This window comes from Ursus americanus, chromosome 3 (assembly GCF_024610735.1).
Source record: "Ursus americanus isolate L20-20 chromosome 3, mUrsAme1.1.p, whole genome shotgun sequence".
Lineage (NCBI taxonomy): Eukaryota > Metazoa > Chordata > Mammalia > Carnivora > Ursidae > Ursus > Ursus americanus.
Genome location: NC_142129.1, coordinates 90,111,862 through 90,135,533, shown reverse-complemented (window position 1 = coordinate 90,135,533; position 23,672 = coordinate 90,111,862). Strand labels below are relative to the sequence as shown.

Sequence of the window (23,672 nt, the reverse complement as noted above, 5' to 3'; positions counted from 1 at the left end):
ATGTTGAGAACCCGTTCTTTCTGATAGCTGAGTAATATTCCATTGTATATATGGACCACAACTTCTTAATCCAGTCATCTGTTGCAGGGCATCTCGGCTCCTTCCACGATTTAGCTATTGTGGACATTGCTGCTATGAACATTGGGGTGCATATGGCCCTTCTCTTCACTACGTAAGAACAGTTTTTTAAAACAAACAAAAATACCACAGCACATTGCTCTCCTTTCCATTTGAGAAAAAAAAAAAAAGAAATTGAAGTAGAAATTCCCTTAAGAAAGAAATTCAGCTACGTATCTTTATTCTTTATTTTCTCTGCCCCTAAGCTGCCATGCATAGTTTTCATAGAGATTATTTGGTAGCTTCCTAGAAACTATTTTACAAAGTTATAATCATTAAGTCAACAAAAATAATAATAGAAGCCACTTTCCATTGAATTCTTACAAGAGTCAGGTACGGCACAAAACACCTAGCATACGCTATCTCATTTAATTCCTTCAAAAACATGGAAACAACCATCATTATTGACCTTTTCGCATAGGAAGCAACTAGTAGTCGGGATATTAAAAGACTTGTCCATGATATCACAGTCAGTAAGTAGCAGAGCCAAGTTATGAACCCAGGTCTGACTCCAAAGCTCACACTTCCCCAGTTGCGCCCGCTGTAGGGCTTCTGAACTCCTTGAGATCAAGCGCCCAGTTCTTCTTCACCTGGAAGCCTTCAGGAACTAAACCGCTGCCTACTCCATGTGAGACTCAAGAAATTGTTGCTTAAATGAAGAATCAAGAGTCATTTGAAAGCATAAATTGAAAACGTGGTGGACAGAAACCTACAATTAATTGTCCCATAGCTCAGAATTAAAATATATTTCCAGGTCACTTATAAGGATTGATACCTTCTAGAATCATAATAAATAGGTTATTTGTCAAAGAGATGATGGAAAAAGATTAAAAGAATTCTACCATCTATCAAAGAAACTAAAAGACAGGCATCCACAATGTATCAAGCACCAAAAGAACTACAAGTTTGGATATGGCAGGAAAGGAAACAAGTTTTGAAATATTAAAACCACGGTTCTGATCCAGGTTCTTTGACTTTCTACCTACGGCCATAGCAAAGTTGTTTTCTCTCTCTTGGTCTCCCTTTTGTCAATATAAAATAAGAAAAAAAAATTATATATATATATATACATATATATATATGTACATAAAATGGTGACAGAGTATATGTTCAATGGAAGCCTGCATCATTATTTTACTGTTATTACCAAGGTATCAATTAAATTAAATATGCAATACATTCAAATTATACTTTCAAACTTCGGTGATTGGTTTATAGTGTAACTCTGGTAAAAAAAAAAAGTAACACAAGAGGCACATGTATATCATTTACATTTTCACTTTTTGAAAAATCCTTAACACAGGTTAAAAAAAAAAAAAGATTCCCAAGCTTACCTAATCTGTTATGATTGAACAGTATTTTAACGTTTTCTAAGGAATGATAGCAAAGTGCTGCATCTCTTCAAACTTGGAATTTACTGCCTGTCTGAGTCTCTGCTTGTGCCAAATTAAATATACAGTATAATGTCCATACCAGAAATAACACAGTACAGCTTCCTGTTCTATTCCTTGGTTGAATGAGCCCAAACTGAGGGAAGGGAGACATGATTTTATTTAATCATCTGAATAATTGTTTTCTTCAATTTCTTGAATTAGAAGGTACTCCAGGGAAGAAAAAAAATAAAAAGAAAAAGGTTTAAAAGAAATTGCCATGTGAATTATCAGGCCATTTAAAGGAATAATTCTTTTTGAAGGCCCTCCATCTGAAAGGCTCAAGAAAAAGCATAAAAAGAGTCATGTTAATGAACTGCTCAGAAAGTCAACTTCCCTTAGTTACTTCACAGCACCCAAACTGCTGAGGACTGAGGACTATAACATCTCTTGGCCTGTGAGGTACAAGTAAATTGTACACTAGTGCCTCTTCCCAGCAGATAACAGCCAAAACTCTTTTGAGGAATTTTGTAAAGAAGAGCATGGAGAAATGGGATGGTGGATGGAAAAAGATGCCCTGGGGGTCTAAGGAAGGTTGCTGGGTTTTTTTAAGGTTAAGGACATGGTCATATGATTACCCACTGATAAATAATGCAGATGTTAGAGGAGATAAGGTGCAAGAGGGAAAATATGGGAGTTTTAAGTAGGGAAAATACGGAAAAGTACAAGTCATCCATTGTGACAGGAGGGAATGAAGTGAACACACAAGTAGGAGCTTGGGGAGTATGGCAGAGGAGAGATGAAATAGTTCTCTTCCAACTGCATCCGTTTTCAGTGAAACAAGAAACCATCTTTGGCTAAGGATGAGGAGGAGGGGAAGATCTGAGGAGGGAAAAGAAGTGAAATAGTCATCTCAGAGAAAATACATTTGTAGGTAGTGTGCCAGGATTGTGGGTAAGGCTGAGGGACCACTTGAGAAAGACGGTCATGAACTGAGCGTGAGATTGTCAACGTGGTAGCTATGTTTTCCACCAGCCATACACTACGTGACTGTGGGCATGGAATAGAAGGAGAATTAAGTTTAATCGGCAGTGGGATTCTGCCTGCTGAATACAAAGGAGATGGTATAGTCCCTAAGAATAATAAAGTCTCGATCAGGAACCTTATTGCTCCTAGCACAGCATCAATATCACCTGGAATCAGGCAACGCATCTTCACAAGATCTCTATTTAGAGATTCAGATGCGTGTGAAAGTCTGAGAAATACCTGAGTGGTGGCCAAGTGAAAACAAGAAAAATCATTAAGAGCCACAGGAGGTTAAAGAAATGAGAGGCCAGGCTGTCGCTGGGGTCATCTACATGGATTGTAAAGCCACCAAGATTGTTGACAGAAGAAATAACTGGGTCAAAGGAAGAGATGCACAGAGCCATATGGGAATGACTGTCCAGGTCATAACAGGTGACCTGGAAGGCTTGGAGTCCTGGTGGTGATTGAGGCAAATGTGTAAAGGATGCTGGGACTGCTGTTCTTTTAAGGGAAGGAGGTAGTTGCGTTTGTCTCCTCCTCCAGATGGGTCTCTTGGGCAGTTTATACCAATCGCGAGGGCGACACTGTCACTGAAGAGGCTGTGGTTTTACGAGGAGCATACAGAACCCCGTGAGCTCCCCGTGAGGGCCTGCTGCAAGCAGCACAGACTGGGAGAGAGATGGTCTTATCAGGAACACAGAGAGAGCTGAGTAGGCTGCCATCAGAACCGCACGCCAGCATGCTCCTTAGGGCACAGAAGCAGTAAGTACATCGTTAAGCATCTAGGATAAAGGTGGCCACCCAGCAAACACAATAATTCTGTTTAAGAGTAGAGAAACTCATTGACCTCAAAGAGAAGCAGAAAACAAAAAGGAAGAGGAAGAACAGAAAGGATGGGGAGGTTCATATGCTCTTCAGGAAAGTGAAACTCCCTAGTAGCAGCCAAAGTATACGGTTAAGAAAGGTGAGGCCTCCTATCTGGGGCTGTACAAGTTTCGTCTATAAAAATCTCCCCCATTTTCCTTGAAAATATACAGTATAGTCTCCTCTCTTCATGAACATATTTGTGGATCTTTTATGATACTGGAGAGAGCTAGAGGTCAGTGAGGATCATGAGCCCACAAAACAGAGGAGAACACGCAGATTACAGGCTCCCAGGATGTTGAAGAAATCTGAGAGAGAGTTTTGGATAAAAGCAGGTTATGAAAGTAGGGGGATTATGATGTTAACCATATATGTAAAAGGGAGTGGCCCCATTGATAACGATGTTACACAATAAAAGATATTCTTTTTAAAGACCCACCAATTGCTTTCTCTGCACTCTCCTCTCCCATCCCCCACAACCCTCCTGTCATAAATATAATTGTCTGAAAGGCTGAGAAACATTTCAGGGCGCCTAAGTGGTTCAGTCGATTAAGCCTCTGCCTTCGGCTCAGGTCATGATCCTGGGGTCCTGGGATAGAGCCCCATGTTGGGCTCCCTGCTCAGCAGGGTGTCTGCTTTTCCCTCTGCCCCCTCCCCCTGCTCATATTCTCTCAAATAAATAAATTCTTTAATATATATATATATATATATATATATATATATATATATATATATATTTACATGAACATTATGTAATTATTAATCCCTTGGGCTCTGTGTTTCCCAGGGGCAAGGCCCAACGGTAATGGAAGCACTGAAATCTATAAGTTCTTTTTAAAAATCTGAATTGTCACGGGGTGTCTTGGTGGGTCAGTTGGTTAAGCATCCACTCTTGACTTTGGCTCAGGTCATGATCTCAGGGCTGTCAGATCGAGCTCCAAGTTGGGCTCCATACTCCAAGTCAGCTTGTCCCTCCTCCTCCCCCTCCTTGTGCTCGCTCTCTCCCTCTCTCTCCCTCTCCACGCCACCCCACTCTAAAATAAATAAATAAATAAATAAATAAATAAATAAATAAATAAATAAAATCTAAAAATCTGAAAAGCATCCACCAATATGTTCAACAAGCAGCAAAAGGACTATCCCAATGCTGTCTACTTTTGTTTAGCTTACTCATTTTCAAAGGTTGGCAAAGAATAGTGAGGAAAGAACACAAGTGGATAATCAATCTGAGAAATTAAAAATTGCATGTATGTAAAATAACACACAAATCAAGGATCACTACTTTTCAGAAATTTACATTCATGCATTCAAGGTCTGTGATCTTTCAGATGGGGTTCAACAAGAATTAAGGAGAGTGAGCAGGGTACTGAACTAATTCCTGAGACCATCAGGGTCTTCCATTACAGACTTTCAGCTCAAAACTCAGACAACTCATATTAGATGCAAAGCTATAATTATTATAGAAAACTGAATTATAATTATCCTGGCACTCACCCATAAAAATATTTCCCAAATCTATTTTAAAAATTAAAAACAGACCAAGGTCTAGAAGCATATCTAGGATCCATCTTAGTATGCTAGTTTCATTCAAGCTGAATTTGCATTTGTTCCTTAATCATAGTGCTGAACCAGTCCTCTACCAAGAGGAAACAAATTAATTCTGAGTTCCTGAGGAAAGACCCTAGTAGATCTTCTCTTATTTCTTACAGATAATAAAGCTGCAATCAACTAGATCAAATAAGTACAGTATCCACTTTATGTGACTGGGACAATTCAAGCAGGAAAAGTATCGTTCTGTCTTTAAAGAATATACACACACACATACACACACACACACACAGAATCTCCCATATCCTTTGCCTAGCATAATAAAAGCCAAGGATTCTAAATTTCTTTTTACCTCACAGTGAAATACTTGAGAGCATACCCAAGATGTCAGCGCTCTTGGTGCGAACATTCAGGAGGGACAGCAGAGGTCTACGACAAACTTTTTTAAAAGACATTCTTTAAAAAAAAATAAGCAAAAAATAAGCTATAAACCTTATACTAGAACATAGTGAACACCTCTCACGTGATGTGATGTGGAATTATACCAGAAAGAGCTCCAAGTCAAAAACACTTTCTCCACACACCAAAAACTTAAGGCTGGACTTCCATTATTAGCGATGAATTCCCATGGGTTCCAACGTTTCCCTCTGCTAAAATGCCTGTGAATGGGATTTCCATTGTCAATGATGAGGCTCAGTTAGTTGATGCAACCCTTTAGCTAGGAGCAAGTCTGATGGGGAGGGTGTGGGTTGGAGTAGAAGGCGGCACTGGAATCACAGCGCCCTCCTGTCAAAGGTAGCAGGATCTGAAAGACTAGTCCACAAGGAGGCAGATCAGACTTGGCATCCATGTATTCAATACAGGTGTCAAATTTCCTATCTGAGAAGTGAGAAGGCTAAATTTGATGATTTCTAAAAAGTACAAAATTGTCAATTTTGTGAAGCGTGGTAGGTCTGGCTAAGAAGTGTAAGGGTTAGCCACAAAGCGCTCAGAAGTAGGGAACCAAAATGTCACCAATGCTGGTCATAAACGCGCTGCTGAAGAAAAAAGGGCAGGCACTAAAGAAAATGTTCTACAACTGTAACTATGTCAAAAGGCAGTTCTACAGGGAAATCATAGTAACGCCTGACATGTAAAGAGACCATAAATAGAAATAGAGAAAAATTCTAGGCTCATATTGGGTCACTGAATTGCTCAAATTTGTATTTAAAAAAATGGGAAGCAAACTAGTCTGGCCGAAGGCAATAATGTTCTTAAGACTAAAAGGATGATTAGCAGTGTTGATGGATTTGCTGGTAAATGGGAAATGCTGGCTTTGATGTGTTCTGTCAAGAGCACTCGCTCCAAAATGGCCACAGTAAAATTCACTCCTTCATTCAACAGATATTAATACGGTGCCTGGTACATAATTCTGCGGGATGTGAGAAAGGATACAGTGATGAAAAAGACACTCTACTCTTAAACTTCCAACATCTGACAGAAGACGTAACAGATATATCAGTAAATACAGTGCAAAATAATACAACTGAGTCAAGCCAAAGGTTAGGGGTTTGGAAGAAGAGTTGGAGTTTTTGTTCTCATTTTCATTTGCGAAGGATCACAGTTCCTTCACATATTCACTCACACTAGCCAACGTCAAGAATTTCTAAGGACAAGTTTAGACACTTAATAAAGAACAGCAGTTCCTGAACCATCTGCTTTGCTCTGAAAATAAAGATCCGTCACATGCAAATTTTCATTTTACTCCAACCCTGTGAGAATATTATTGTCAGCTGGGGTAGGTAACATTTGGTTTATAATTGACATGGTGAACAAACCATGCTTTATAAAATGGCTACAAGCAGTTTTTCTTTGGGGTGAAAAAAAACAAACCATCATATGAGGCCAAAAGTCACTCACTTTCAGCAAGTTCCTTTGATCCATTTAAGTGTCCTGTTACTAATCTTCCGATGAAGAAATGTGCAAAACACAGAATTTAAAATGAACAACAGAACCTTGTTGTAGTCAGACAAAGAAATATAACAGAATATCCTGAAAGGTTTTTTTTTCTAAAAAAGGGAAATAATCTCCCAAAACTGCAGATCAGAGTAGCCCAACCCTATGTTGTGTGTATCATTCCTACCTGGTAAGGAACAATACTGCCGTGAGCTGTGCCCCAACGTTTCGCTTCCTTTTGGCCAATAAGATAATTAGCAGCTACCTGGGTCAAACATGCCACCTGCCAGGAGAAAAGAAGGAAAAAAAAAAAAAGATAGTTTAGCCACAGTCATAAGCAGAAGATTATACTACGAAAGTTCTCATTTGAATTTATTTCATGTCACTGAAAAAAAAAAGAGAGAGAGAGAGAGGAACAACTCCATCATCATACAAAGAAAGGAAGAGTAGTATTACGTTATTGCGTGAGAGTAAGTATGAATAACGTTCGGCACTCGAAAAGATCACCTGAAGACAGGTTGACCCAGTAGATAAAACCTTGGGCCAGCCGTTAGCATCAAAACTATGGCAAAATACATCAGCAGTCAGTACATTCCTTTCCCCTCCTCACCCACGTCCTTTTACTTACTGTCAAGATGACAACAAAAGAGCCTGTGTCATCACTGAGCAGCTGAACCAGTCATGAGCCATATTCCTCTAAATTTCTCATTTCATGACAAAAATAACAATAATAAACCTCTATTATGTTTAAGTCAGTTCAGTCAAGTTTTCTGTTACTAGCTGCCCAAAGCATTCTTACTGACACAGAGGATCCAAATTATTTGACTTGTTAAAATTCCCCAGTGAATCATCCTCATTTACACAAAAAGTGCTCTTACCTCTCTCAACTTAGTCCTAATCCCACACCCTCATTATTATACTTAGTTCAGTTCAAAAGACCTAGATCTATTAAAAGGATCATCTAAAACCTTAGGGTCAACCTCTGACTCCTGCAGTATTTCATACACATAGCTTGAAAACCTATAATCCAATTCCATATGAGGATAACAGGAGGATAATGAACTTGATTCCAGGTGACCCACCACAAGGAGCTTATGTTCCCACAAATATCCATGCCTCCAAGGGTCCCAAACTGTGGAAAGACAAACCTAATAACAACCTTCCATAGTTTCCAGAGAAAAAGCTTCTGGCCTCGTAACATAATCATGATCTACCATGGGCTCATTTTTCCCGTCCTAGATCATCAGATGTGATGGGGAGTCTCCAAAGCCAGCAATTCAAACAGATCCCAGACTGAGTTTGGCTCCTGGAACAACTCAAGGGGTGGTTTTTCAGGGCTTGGGAAGGCAACCCGTGACTGGCCTCTACCTGGCCCGGCAGCTTGCCTCCCACACAGCCCTATCGACTGGGCTCAGCCTACATGAATCTCCTTAGAGCAGCAGACATTCTCCTTTACTTTATTCTTGGGATTTACACTCATTTTTATGTTCATTTACTGCTCTGTTGAAATTGGAACTGCCTTATGGCAGCTGGTTCGGCTGTACTGCCCAGGTGGCAAAACTAATAAACTTTGAGTCATCCACTTCTGGACCTCCATCTGGTCTCAGGCATTTGAACCATGGAGCATTCCAGGGCTGCCCGGGGCTGCCTAGTGCTAATCACCCTTTCACAGATCACTTCTGTGTCTTCCAAAATGCAAAATCAAATCAACATTTTGTAGTAAAAAATGCACTGGATGGGAAGTGGGGTTTCATGGTTTTTCATTTCTGTCAACTCCAAGTAGTTGTACGACTGTAGGTATTTAATTGAACTACTTTGACCTTCAGGCACATTCTCTATAAAATCTTGGGCATTTGACCAAAACGGCTGGTTTTCTATCTCTTTTTTTTTTAAAGCAGAATTCCTGTATCAAACCGAATAATGCATGAAATCCTAAAATGTGAGCAGGTAATACCCCAAGTGTTCTGGTTGAAGCAGAAGCAGGTCTCCAATGTCCCCCTGGGTGGCATGAACACAGAACACAATTTGCAAAACAGTAAATGGTCTTACATCTGCTTCCAAGGTCTACACCTCTGAGTACTGTTCTTAATAGTCTGGCAGGTACCAGGGATGCAATTGTAGTCATTTTCCCATAAAAGCTTTTCCTGAAATTGGGGAAATGTTCTCAAGTCTGAGATTTTTCTCTAAGAAAGGTTTTTCTTTGATCTACCTCTGTTAGGAGTGGGGGTGGGGGTTGTTCCTTTCAAATAAGTTCTGGTGAAAGTCACTCTTCAAGTTGCTCTGGTGTTACTGGAGGCCAAGGAGTCACATTAATAAAGGTAATTCTTTGCAAGCAAAGAATCAAAAGAGGCTTGGGATTCCTACTTTTTTAATTTCAAAGTCAACTGATAGACAATAGACCAACATTAGCATAGCTGCAGGAGGTGGTGGACTGGGGCGCCTGGGTGGCTCAGTCAGTTAAGCCTCTGCCTTTGTCTCAGGTCATGATCCCAGGGTCCTCTGATCGAGCCCCCGCCTGCTCTCCCTCTGCCCCTCTCTCTGCTCCTGCTCTCTCTCTCAAATAAATAGATAAAAACTTTAAAAAAAAAAAAAAAAAAAGGTAGGACTGACTGGATGATCACAGGTTAACCTCTGAATCCTAGATTGATCGGAGGTGGTTGACAGGAGTAGGTATGGGCTGGATTCTAGGCTGGAGATCAGCCTGACTGCCTCATTTCTGATCCACGACCTCTTTCTTTCCTCAATTTTGACTTCTGTGTTTCTGACCCTACCTTGCTAAGCTGTATCTTTGACAACTATTTCATAAAAGTAGCCCTATTTAGAGTAAGTCTGAATGGACAGCCAAAACTCATCTCATAGAGATGCCCTATCAATTTCCTCCACACAATGGTAACTCATGAAAACAAAAAAGCATTTCAGAACTAGCAGGCTCCCACTGGGCAGAAAAGTTAGATAAGATTTTAAGCCAGGGCCACCCAAAAACAAAGCATGATTTGTCAGTAACTATTCAGAGGCAAATTTGGGGGTGGGGGGAGAATTCTATTTTTAATAAAAAAGAGAGCAACAGGGTTAAACTTAGCAACCCAGTGTTTAAAAGGGGCACTGCAAATCTGAGAGTAATCTACTATTTACAATGAAGTATTTTAAGGCAGAAGAAGGGGGAGAAAGTCAACAGCTATGACGTGATTATGTATGAAAAATCAGGCTTCCTGGCAATTAATGACAAATTTTCCACAAATCAAAAGAATGCAGGATGTGACTTTTAGGTTAATAACTACATACTGTATATCCATTCTAAATATTGCATTAGATCATTACTTTCATCCCCTAAACTTAGGCTCATTATTTCATCATGTGGACGCTATATAATTTACTCAGAATGTTGCCTTTATATGGTTTCATCTAAACAAAAAGGCCAACTTTGGTTTAATAATAATCATTCTGACAGCAAAACTATTATTTTAGATAACATAGTGGGTCCCGGTATTCTGTGTGTCTAACCAGAAAACCAATGGGGTGGTCAAAGTGGATCTCAAAGGGCACAGCCCCAAAAGACATGATCATGGAAGAATACACCCAATTATTTCCCAAGGCAGCCCCATGCTGTCTGCCACCCCATGTCTCACTTCCACCAAAAGAGGATCAAGCTGCAATAATAGAATCTTTCATCTCCAAAAGGACAATCAACTATGACGAGACAAGTGGGGAAAACAACACTTGAACTCTGGTCCATTACATCATAACTGGTGGATTTTTCCCTCCTGCTCCCTTGCACATAGTCTGGCCTCCAACTGAACTGGGCTGAACACCAGTCATGCTTCACTTCTGCACCTGCCCATCTTTCCATCCACTCTTGAAAGCCCATTTTCAACACCACCATTTCCATTAAGTCCCTCTCATCGCCAAAGCAAAAAACTATTTTCCCCGCCTCTGAATAAACACTACACCTTAACCTGCCTAATTCCAGCTGTACCTTCATAGCCTACCCTGTACTACAACAACACATATAAGATGGCAAAGCTAAGAAGACCTAGATCACTGGTTCCTAAACCTAGCCATGCATCATAATAATCACCTAGAGAATTCCTGGACCCCACCCCAGGCCTAGTGAATCAGACTCTCCAGGGATGCAGCCTGGGGAAAAAAAATAATTTAACCAACGCATCATTCACTGCACACCAGATTTGAGAACCAAAACCTCAGGAAAATCTAGCCAAACCCCTTAACATTAAAGAAGGATAAAGAAAGAAACAGAGAAGGAAATAACTTATCTGAGGTCACACAGCTGGCGAATGACAGAACTTTAAACTACTCCAACTTCAGTGTCCTCCTCCATGCTACAATATTATTCATAGCCGATGCTATCCTTCCTTTTAAATTGGAACTATTTCAGGGTAAGAACTGTGTACTGCAAACCTTTCATACGTTCTCACAGTACCTAACATAGAGCTTCTACACTAATTTTTTTTAAGCACACAAATGAAAACAATAATTATTAGTTTCTTTATTCAACAAATATAGAATGCTGCTTTGTAGAAGGCATTGTGTTGGGTACTGAGTATGCAAAAGTAAATGGAAAGATGCAGGCCTGCCCTCTCTGGACTCAAGAAAAGTGGAGAAGACAACTAACCCGTTACAGGCACTGCCATGGGGAGAAGTTTAAAAACAAAAAAAAATAACATGGGTGAAAGCCCTCAGGCAAGAGAGTAGCATACAGGAAAGAAAAAAAAGGGAAAAGGCAAAAAATCTGAAAGTAGACCAATGTAACGGAAGCATGACAAGAAAAAGACGGGAAATGTCTCTGCACACCTTTCAGAATGATCATTTTATTTTTTTTTAAGTCATCTCTACACCAAATGTGGGGATCGAATTTACAACCCTGAGATCAAAAGTTGCATGCTCCACTGACTCAGCCAGCCAGGTGCCTCTCACCATGATCATTTTTAAATCAAGAATTATAGCACATCATCCTTCTATTTAAAACTCATAGGGCTTCCCACTGCACTTGCAATTAAATCCAAAGAACGGACTGAACAGAGACAAGAAAGAAAAGGGACCAGTTATGCAGACTGTGACAGTCCAGGCATAAGTTGATGATAGCTCAGACTAGGGTGGTGGCAGTAGAAATAGAAAAATTAGTGGGTTTAAGATATATGTTAGGGACAGAATGGACAGAACATGTGAAAGAAAGACTGTATGAGAGGAGGAGGGCAGATAAGATGGTGAGGGAGAAGAAGGAGCTACACTTAATTCCTAGGTTTCTGCCTGAATATCTGGGTGAGCTCTGAAGGCAACAAAAGAAAAAAGGGAGTCAGACAGAGGAACAAGGTGAAGGGAAAGAAAATAAGAATCCACCTTTGCATATGTTGAATTGGAGATGCCTGTGAGACAATCATTTGGGCTGGAGTCATCAGCATATAGAAAGTATTTAAAGTCATTCCCTAAGGGAAAATAGAGAGAGAAAATTAGAGAAGAAATCAGAAATAAGATAAAGCAAAAGAAGATAAGTCTCCATGTCAAAAACAGCCCTTCCTCTAATCATAGGTATGGCTAATGATGCAAGTACAAACTACCAGCGCCAATATACCCCCAAACAGGGGGTAAGTTAAACTACGATATCCATATGTAATAGCAGACAAAGCAGGCATTCCAAATGATACAACAGAAGAATAGAGTACCATGTGGGGAAACGTTTACAATTTTTTTCAACTTGTTATTTTAGAACAGGTGTAGATTTACAGAAAACTTACCAAGATGGTAAAGAGTTCCCATATACTCCACACCCAGTTCCCCTATTACTTTTCTTTTTTTTCTCTGCTTGATTGTATTTTTTATTTATTTTTGAAATTTTAGTTGACACAATGTTACATTTGTTTCAGGTGTACCACATGGTGATTCAACTTCTCTATACTTATGCTGTGCTCACCACAAGTGTGGCTGCCATCTGCCACAATACAACGCTGTTACAGCACGACCGACTATATTCCCTACTGCGCCTTTCATCCCCATGACTTATTCATCCCAATTCCCCTACTATTAAATCTTACCTCAGTGTGATCCATATTTTACAATTAAAGAGCCAACACTGATGCATTATTATTAAAACCCGTATGTTCAGATTTCCTTAGTTTTTAATGTTCTTTCCAGTTCCCAGATCCCACTCAGGGTACCTATCACACCCTATTTAGTTCTTGCCTCCTCAAGCTACTCTTGACTGTAACAGTTTATCATACATTCTTTCCTTCTGATGACTTCAACAGTTTTGAGGAGTACAGATAAGATATTTCTGGAGAATGTTACTCGATGGGGATTTTTTTGTATGTTTTGCTCATAATTAAATTATGGGTTTGGATTTATGGGGGTTGGGATTTTTGGATGAAAGCCCACAAAAGTAAAGGGCCATTTTCATCACATTATATCAAAGGTACAAACTATGGATAGGACTTATCACTGTTGGTGTTGACCTTGATCACCTGCCTGAGTGGTGGTTATCAGGTATCTCCATGGCAAAATCACTCTTTTTTCTTCTCCCCTTTTCCACACTGTACTCTTTGGAAGGAAGTCACCAAGCACAGCCCACACCAAAGGGGTGGGGAGTTATACTCCTCCTTCTTGAGAATGAACTGTCCCCACAAATTATTAGAATTCTGCACGGGAACTTTGTCTCTTTCCCTATTTATTTATTCAATCCCTTATTTGTATCAGCACAGAGTCATGGGTATTTATTTTATACTTTGGGTTATAATCCAATACTACTTTATTTTGTTGCTCAAATCATTCCATTTTGGCCACTGGAAGCTCTTTCACAACTGGTCCTGTGTCCCTCTGACATACACCCCCATCACTATGAGGTTTGTCCCTTTTTAGCACTTCCTTTTTTTGTGGCACTACAAAATGCTCTAGGCTCATCTTTATTTTTTTTTTTAAGATTTATTTATTTGAGAGAGAGGGGGAGGGAAGGAGAGAATCTCAAGCAGACTCCTTGCTAAGCATGGAGCTGGATGCAGGGCTCGATCTCACAACCCTGAGATCATGACCTGAGCTGAAACAAAGAGTCAGAGGCCCAACTGACTGAGCCACTCAGTCGCCCCCAGGCTCATCTGTAAATGTCCTGTTCCAGTCTTATAGGAAAGCATAAAAAGAAGAGGAGTCATAAGGTAAAGAAAGGGAATGTTTATTTTATTTATATTATATTAATATATATTATATTATAAATATTTATTTTAGTGTTAACCAGCACCTCATTCATTCACTCATTCACTCATTTATTCAAAAATCTTGATATCACACCTACCATGTGCCAGGAACTGTTCAAGGCACAGGGGATATAGCCATGAACAAAACAGACATGGTTGCACTCTCACAAAGCTTACACTCCAGGGTAAGGTACATTCAGGCATAAACAAACAGGAAAATATTAAGAAATGATAATAGGGCTTTTCTAGACTAGTAGGTTACTAGCAGTAAAAGCCTCTTGGAAGATATTAAACTTAACCTGAGACCTGTAGAAAGCATGTGAAAAATCTAGGGCAATGTTTCTAGGCAACAATGTCAATGAAGAGACTTTACTGTGGTAAAAATTTACCATAGTTCAGAACAGAAAGAAGGTCACTGGCACTGAAACATGGTAAGTAGAAGAGGCAGTAGTACCAGACAGGGTAAGGAAGTATGCAAGTGCCAGAGCATGTAGGTTCTGCAGACCTGGGGAAGGATCTGGGATATGATTCGAAGTGTGATGGGAAGCCACTGATTGTAAGAACTGGATCAGCTGGCTGTTATATGGAATATAAAGGGGGCAACCAAATTATCTCACATGAGGTCGGTATTAGAACCTTTATTTTACACATGGGAAAACTAAGGCTACGGAGATTCAGTATCTCACCTAGATCAAACAGCGAGTTGCTGAACGGCAGAATTATGACTTACATGCAGGTCACTCTACTCTCCAATCCATCCCTACACCACTTACCTCTCTCTCTCTCTCTCTCTCTCTCTCTCTCTTCACAGACTCTCGGCTCCCACTCTCTCACCCTCATTATGCTTGGTTGCACATTCTGCATCCTTCATCATATCCTTGGCCTCACAGTCTATATTCCCTGCACAGGCCCCCAGATCACTCAAGTGGACTGGAATCCCTACACAATCACTCAGTTGTCCTCCACATCTGCTTAGAAAGCACATCACTAACTGAATCAATAATTCTCCTCCTGTTCTTCTGCTCAACTTCACTCATTCACTAATTATAAAACATCTTCCTGGGAAAATACACTAAAAAAAGAAATGAAGACTTTTAAGACTTATCCTCCCATCAGAAAGAACTGTTAAGATCTGACATCCTTTTCATCCTGACACCATTACTTTACATGTCAAAACTTCCTATGCAATTTAATCCACCACACTCTGTCCCTCACAGCTTAAGGTAAACAAGTCCTTCAGAATCATTAGCACTGAGGAAGAAAAACATTCAGGAGTAGAGAAGGTATTTTGGCTGTCCCATGTTAAAAAAAGAATAAGAATTCTACCTATTCATACTACATTTACCATTTCAAGCTTCGAAGCTGATGATAAAAGCTAATGCTTATTAAGCACATACTGTGTACTGTTCTAAGCATTTTATGTGAATTACCTCATTTCATCCACATGACAACTGTATGAGGGATGCGCTATGATGAACCCATTTTACAAATGAGAAAACTGAGGCACAGAACAGTTTAGAATCTGCCCAAGGATGTGTACCTAGTAAATGGACAAGCCAGGACCTGAATTCAGCTAGCCTAGATTCTGGCATTCATACTACATTATATATAGAATCAGACTCAAAATTTCTGAATGGCCATGATCCTGGGAAAGTTTTACGGGATTGTCCTACCTTGGTAAAGAAAAATCTGCCATTAAACCTCCTTTTCTATTAGGTAAACCTCTACAGATAAGTTTGACCTTAATTATTACATAAAACTTGAGATTCAAAGATTTCTGCTTTGCTGCAACTATGTCTTAGCTTCTATTCCAACGTAATTAGAAATAAACTTCAACCTATAAACATTTTACCAGTAAACATTGAAAAAAGACAGTAGAGCTGTTACGTAGTTTTAAAATCTCTACTTTTATTTGTTTAGCAAAGGAAGAACATAATATCAAATCCTTCTCTTCATGGCAATTTTTTAATGAAAGGAACGTACATATTTCACACTTCTCTGAACTATCACTAATGGTAGTCAAATCATATTGATGTTTATGTACTGAACTCAAAAGAAAAAAATATTTGCATTATATTCAGAATAATTTTGCCAATTCATCTGAATCAAAATCAGACATGAGGAAACTAGATATCAAATGCCAGAAGGTAAGACCAGACAACACAGAGAGACAGAATTTCAAAAGCATGTTTAGGATAACACATCAAACATATTTCTTACCATTAACCACTGACCCAGTCAATCATTTCACTCAAAAAGTGGTTATAAATAACTAAAAGAAAAAAATGTGATGAGTAAGTGGAAATATAGAAAAGTAACATTTAATGACATGGTTTACTTATTTAGTCCTGTGATGTCTTCAGTTTCAAATGTTTTCTTCAAATATGGTTTTACATTTTAAATAACTTCATTCTTTAAAATATTTGTATTTGGGGCGCCTGTGTGGCTCAATCAGTTAAGTATCTGACTCTTGGTTTCGTTCAGGTCATGATCTCAGGGTCCTGGGATCAAGCCCCATGTTGGGCTCTGCACTCAGCAGGGAGTCTGCTGGAGATTCTTTCTCCCTCTGCCCCTCCTTCTCCCCCACCCAACACCTACTCCTCTCTTTCTCTCTCAAATAAATAAATAAATCTTTAAAGTATGTGTTTTTAAAAACAAATGAATAAACAAACAAAAAGCAGAATCAGACCTATAGAGAACAAACTGATGATCGCCAGAGGGAAGGGGTAATAGGGGGTGGTCAAAATGGGTGAAGAGGAGTAGGAGATACAGACTTCCAGTTACAGAATGAGTAAGTCACAGGAATAGAAGGCACAGCACAGGGAATATAGTCAATGATATTTTAACAGAACTATATGGTGACAGATGGCAGCTACACTTGTGTTGAACACAGCATAAGTATAGAGAAGTTGAATCACTATGCTGTACACCTGAAACTAATGTAACATTGTATGTCAACTATACTCAAATATTTTTTTAATGTCTGTTTTTAGAATAAAGTAATACATTGTCCTGCAACACTAGTTTTAAAAAGAAGTTATGAGAAATGAAAGTCGCTTTTGTTTACTGCTTCCTTCATGCGTTTAGCACAGATATTTAATAAGCCCTTATTACATGCAGAGCACTCTGTCAGGTACAGTCAGAGATCCCAAAATCAATAAAAGAGAGTTTTCTCTCTCAATACAGTTAAAATCTATAATCCAAAATAGAAATAATCAGCCCTACAAGAGACTTTAAAAAAAATCAAGTAGAGATAAAAAATGACACTTGAGCTGACCCTTTGATAAAGAGAATGTAGTCATGTAAAAACAAGGAAAAGGGCCTTTCACATGAAAGAAATAATGGAGGCAAAGTCATGGCAGAGACAGAAAAGTATTGGTTCTTTTTGAATGAATGAATGAATGAATGAATGAATGAATGAATAATAAAAACTGAAATAAGGCATTAAACTGGATGAACAGGAGATCATTAGTGCTCATTACGATGCAATATCAGGAAAGCTGTAAGAACAAAAGCAAGATTAAAGGGGGCTAAGGAATGAATGAAAAGAATACAGGAGCCTGGAGAGTACTTTTGAGGCTTATGTAAAGAAGAAGAGAAGGGAAGGAGAGAGAGTGGACAGCAGCTCACACAGTTTGAGCAGGAAGATGAAGGTTTTATTTTTGAAGATAAAAAAACACCTGAAGTGCATTTAATTAGGCCAGCACAAGGGATCATTGAAGGTGTGGAGTCTTAAGGAAGATTGACAAGGATAAGAAAGGAAATATGAGTGAAGGGGTTATGGTTTAAAATGTCATCTCTCAGTGATGTCTTCCCTAAATAATGACTCAGCAGCAGTCATTTCCTCTTCTAGCTCTCTGTCCATTAGGATGGAGGCTTCATGAGGGAAAGGACTTGTGTGATCTGTCTGCTGCTCTCCCCAACAGCAGGAACACTACCTGAGAGATACTGCAGGCCCTCAGTAATTATTAAACTCATGAAAATGAGTGAATGACACAGTTTTCCTCTAATTTTGGAGAAGACTCTTTTTTCTTAAGATTTATTTATTTATTTTGGGGGGTGGGGGGTGGAGAGGCAGAGGGAGCAGGAGAAAGTCTTAAGCACACTCTATGCTGATTGCAGAGCCCAACACAGGGCTCAATCTCACAACCCTGCGATCGTGACCTGAGCCAAAACCAAGAGTCAGATGCTTAGACTACGCCACCCAGGCACCCCTGATGAAGAAATATTTCAAATGAAAAACAGAAAATTTGGATGCAATCCCCACAGGAAAGCAGAAGAGTAGGAGGCATCTTCATAGAACGCAAAGAATAGGTTGAGATTTGCCTCTTTGTCCCTCTAAACCCTGGCTCTGCCCACTGGAGTCACACAGAATAAATCCAATCATTCTTTTACCATGTACTAAATGGATAAGCAGAGAGGCTCAGTTAAAGAGCCATGTCAGGGCCCAAGGCCTCACCTTCAGGGTAAGGAAAACAACAAAAGTGGCCCAGGGAGAAAAAGGGAATCTTCAGGAGTCAAGACCTCACTGGGCTAAAAGTGAGTAGAATTAGCCTGGGAGTGGGGGGTGGGGTGATTCTGTAATAGGGGTACCAAGAGGTCCTAGGAGGGAATTCAGAAGCTAAGAAGTTGACTAACAGCTGACTCCCACTGACCCGGTTGATCTCCTTCAATGTTCCATAAAGCCCGGGGACACTGGCTGGCTCAATTGGTTAAGCATCTGCCTTCGGCTCAGGTCATGATCCCAGGGTTCTGGGATCAAGTCCCTGCATCAGTTCTCTGTTCAGCAGGGTGTCTGCTTCTCCCTCTCCTTCTGCCCCAATCCCCCTCCTGTGCATGGTGCTTTCTAATAAATAAGTGAAATCTTAAAAAAAAAAAAAAAAAACTTTTTCAATGTTCCATGGAGCCCAAGATGCTGGTTCTTCTATAGAAAGCTGTGGTTCCTTTTAAGAAGAGCTTCAGATACTCTGTTTAGCTGTGCTAGTCCAGGGTAACTTCTCCAATTCTCTATTTGCCACAATTTTCCTCTAGTTCTGATTACCTCTGCCTTTCTGTCCTGGTGACCTTCACCAAAATTGTGTCACTATCTATTCAACACTATTCAATAATGTATTATCCACCTAAAAAGGGGAGGCGAGCACAAGCCTACGCAGGCACAGAATACAGTAAACAGCAGGCATGCTTCAGACTGTGTACCTTCCTTGCAAGTAGGCAGACGGGCTTGCATGGGTCTAAGGTGTGGATGCTGTGAGAACAAAAGAAATGGCAAGCCTGAGAGATATCTGAAGGAAGGAATTGCAAGGTTTGGGAATAGACTCCAGGGAATAGAAAAGAAGGTACAAAGAAGCCCCAGTGGTTTCAGCCTGGACCCTAAAAGGAATGTGAATTTACTTACAGAAATGGCTTTCCTGCTGAAGAACCAGGCTGGGATTTTGTTTGTTGGGGGGTTTGGGAGGGAAATATAGTGACTTTAAGGTGTGGTTGGCATGTCCAAGTGGAGATACCCATGGCTGGTTATATATCCAGCTGCCGGAGCCTGGAGGATGGTGAGAGAAAGCCACAGATGTTCGGTGGCATGACTCTAAGACAGCCACCAGAACTCCTATCCTCTTCTGATGGGATGTCACTTCCATGATTAGATTAATAATCAAGTGACCATCAGTTAATAAAAAAGGAAAATTATGTTGAGTGGGCCTGATCTAGTCAGAGAAACTTTTAAAATAAGGTGAAGCTCAACCAAAAAATTGCTAGAACTAATACATGAATTCAGTAGTCACAGGATACAAAATCAATATACAGAAATCTGTTGCATTTCTATACGCCAATAATGAAGCATCAGAAAGAGAAATTAAGGGGCTCCTGGGTGGCTCAGTCAGTTAAGCGTCTGCCTTCGCCTCAGGTCATGATCCCAGAGTCCTAGGATGGAGCCCTGCGGCCGGCTGCCTGCTCAGCGGGGAGTCTGCTTCTCCCTCTCTCTTTGCCCCTTCCCCCTGCTCATGCTCTCTCACTCTCACTCACTCTCTCTCTCAAATAAATAAATATAATCTTTAAAAAAAAAGAAAGAGAAATTAAGGAATCAATCTCATCTACAATTTCACCAAAAACTATAAGATACCTAGGAATAAATCTAACCAAAGACATGAAAGACCTGTACTCTAAGAACCATAAAACACTGATGAAAGAAACTGAAGACGACACAAAGAAAAGGAAAGACATTGGAAGAACAAATATTGTTAAAATGTATATACTACCCAAAGCAATATACAGATTTAATGCAATTCCTGTCAAAATACCAACAGCATTTTCACAGAGCTACAACAAACAATCCTAAAATTTGTATGGAACCACAAAAGACCCCATATAGCCAAAACAACCTTGAAAAAGAAAAGCAAAGCTGGAAGTGTCACAATTTCAGACTTCAACTTATATTACAAAGCTCTAGTGATCAAAACAGTATGGTGCTGGCACAAAAACAGACATGTAGATCAATGGAACAGAATAGAAAACCCAGAAATGAACCCACAATTATATGGCCAATTGATCTTGGACAAAGCAGGAAAGAATATCCAATGGGAAAGAGACAGTCTCTTCAACATATGGTGCTGGGAAAACTGAAACAACATGCAGAAGAATGAAAGTGGACCACTTTCTTACACCACACACAAAAATAAACAAAATGGATTAAAGCCCTAAAGGTGAGGCCTGAAACCATAAAAATCCTGGAAGAGAACACAGGCTGTAACCTCTTTGACAGTGGCCATAGCAACTTCTTTCTAGATATGTCTCAAAGGAAACAAACAAACAAACAAAAAACTACTGGACCTACATCAAAATAAAAAGCTTCTGCACAGCAAGGAAACAATCAACAAAGCTAAAAGTCAGTCTGTGGAATGGGAGAAGATATCTGCAAATGACGTATCTGATAAAGGGTTAGGATCCAAAACATTTAAGAACTTATCAAACTCAACACCCAAAAGACAAATAATTCGGTTTTAAATATGGGCAGAAGACATGAACAGACATTTTTCCAAAGAAGACAGAGGCCAACGGGCACATGAAAAGATGCTCAACATCATTGAATCAGGGAAATACAAATCAAAACTACAAGATATCACCTCACACCTGTCAGAATGTCAACAACATAGGCAACAACAGGTGCTGGCAAGGAAGTGGAGAAAGGAGAACCCTCTTGCACTGTTGCTGGGAAAGCAAACTGGTGCAGCCAATCTGGAGAACAGTATGGCGGTTTACATCCAGCAACTGGACTACTAGGTTTTTGCCCAACGAACACAAAAACAGTAATTTGAAGGGATATACATACCCCAATGTTTACAGCAGCATTATCTACAATAGTCAAATTATGGAAACTGCCCACGTTCCATCAACTGATGAGTAGATAAAGAAAATGTGGTACACACACACACACAGAGACACACACACTAGTGCGTGTGCACACACATACACACTGGAATATTATTCAGCCATAAAAAAGAATGAAATCTTGCCATCTGTAATAACATGGATGGAGCTAGAGAGTGTAATACTAAGTGAAGTAACTCAGTCAGAGAAAGACAAATACCATGTAATTTCACTCATATGTGGAATTTAAGAAACAAAACAAATGAGCAAAGGGGGAAAAAAGAGAGAAAGAGAGAGGCAAACCAAGAAACAGACTCTTAACTATAGAGAACAGACTGATAGTCACGAGAGGGGAGGGGGTGGGGGGAATGGGTGAAATAGGGGATGGGGATTAAGAAGGGCACCTGTCCTGATGAGCACTGGGTATTGCATGGAAGTACTGAATCACTATATTGTACACCCGAAATTAATATTACATTGTATATTAACTAACTGGAATTTAAGTAAAAACTTAAAAAATAATTAATTAATTAATTAAAGTTAAGCTCAGGGAGACATGCTCCCACTGGCCTTGACAACATAGCCTGCATGAGCTCTACAGCCATGGAACTATATCCTGCCAACAACCTGAATGGGTTTAGAAGAGGACTCTGAGCCCCAAGTGAGAGCCACAGACCAGGAGACACCTTGACTGTAGGCTTTTAAGACCTGAGCAGATGATCCAGCCTTTCCTGGACTCTTCACCCACAGAAACTATGAGGTGATAGCTCTGCTATCTCAAGCCACACTTGTGTTACTTTCCTATGTGGCAATAGAGAATTAATACAAGGCTGAAGCCATCGAAGTAGATGACTACACTGGGTACTAAGGGGAAAGCAGAGGACAAGGGCACAGCACTGGAGTCAACCAAGGAGGGAACAAAAAAAAATAAGAGAACTGTAAGGAATCTAAAGGTAGTAAGTATAACAGAAAGATGCGGTGTCTGGAGGCCAAAGGAGAAGCATGTTAGAAGGAATAGTGTTGAACGTGTGTCAAATAGCCAAGTGAGGTCAAGAAGGAGGACAATGAGAATCTTGGACTCAGCAAAAAGAAATCAGCCTTCAAAGGCAGTATCTGTCGGAAGAGTGACTGGAGTGGATATCATAATGCAAAGGATTAAGAAAAGTGGGTAGAAAACAGAAAACTCAAATACAAATAATATACTAAATTTGGTAGTGAAAGGGGGAAAGAAAACAATAGCTGGAATGTGTAGCCAAATTACCAAAAATGGTGTCAAGGGAAGACTGCTCGCGAGCTTACCTTTTTCAGGGTATATAGACTTTAATAGAAAATTAATGAAGACACAAAAGCCTTAGAGCTAAAGGAATGAATCTCTCTTAGTGGAATTTCAGGCATTTCCCCCAAGTTCATGGGAGAAAGATTTTATAATTGAGTCATTTTCCTAAAACCTCTAAGTCGCAGAGCTATATAAAACAGCCCTGCATACAACAACAGCTTATCAACCCAGCCCTGACATGAGAACAGAAATTAATTTACACACTCTGACTACATCTGATCCATCTCACTGATTAAAATCCAAGCATGTAAAGGTGATTCAGATGATGATTCTTCTCTAGCCATGTCGCGTGGCACTGCTCTCCTGAGCTTCTGTGGAACAGTTCCCAGAATAACAGACTCACCTGCACGCACTACCTGATTAAGTTCTTTAGTGGTGACTCTTCTTGAAGTGTCCTCATGGGAGTTCAAGGGAAAGGCTCAAAGCCCAGTGTGAATTAGGACAAGAAATCATGTCAGTGACCAAATGATTCAGCAGGTAAAATATGTGTTATGTCATTACACTTCAAGCAAAAATTCATGCAATGAATATAGGTACACAGTGCCAAGGACTGCCATGTTAGTTAACAAAACCAACTCAGTGATTTAAAGAAAAAACAACTCTAAGGAGAAAAAAACACATTCTAAAATTTTATATACTAATTCTGTTTAACTCGAAAGCTTTAATCTTGAATTTACATTTCATTGCTTCATTTAGCAAATATTTACTGAGTGACTGCTTTGTTACAGGCAGCACGCTAGGTGCTGGAAGCATAGTCATGAAAGATAAATTCTCTGTCCTCGTGGAACGCAGAATCTAGTGAGAAGACCTGTTAAACACGTAAAGTCTAGTGAAGACTTTGGGGGCAGCCATCTGACTGGAAGCAGGCCTCGGGGACTAGTCTCGAAGTTGATTTTGCATGAGAACCACAGTCTTTTCACA

The 23,672-nt window shown here is 39.8% G+C and overlaps 1 protein-coding gene across 6 annotated transcripts in view; it reads right to left on the bottom strand.

Moving 5' to 3' along the window:
• The window catches only part of SUGCT (succinyl-CoA:glutarate-CoA transferase), a 696,086-nt gene that overhangs the window by 528,011 nt on the left and 144,403 nt on the right, over nt 1-23,672 (bottom strand). For 5 of the 6 annotated variants that reach the window (XR_015724068.1, XR_006778824.2, XM_045793507.2 and 2 more), the window contains exon 9: nt 7,048-7,143. The exons of the other annotated variant lie outside the window; for it this stretch is intronic. Coding sequence is in view for 3 of the 5 variants with exons in the window: in XM_045793507.2 (XP_045649463.2) it covers nt 7,048-7,143 (96 nt within the window). In the remaining 2 variants the exon portion in view is untranslated. The remainder of the gene's footprint in view (nt 1-7,047; nt 7,144-23,672) is intronic. 6 annotated transcript variants of the gene reach the window in all.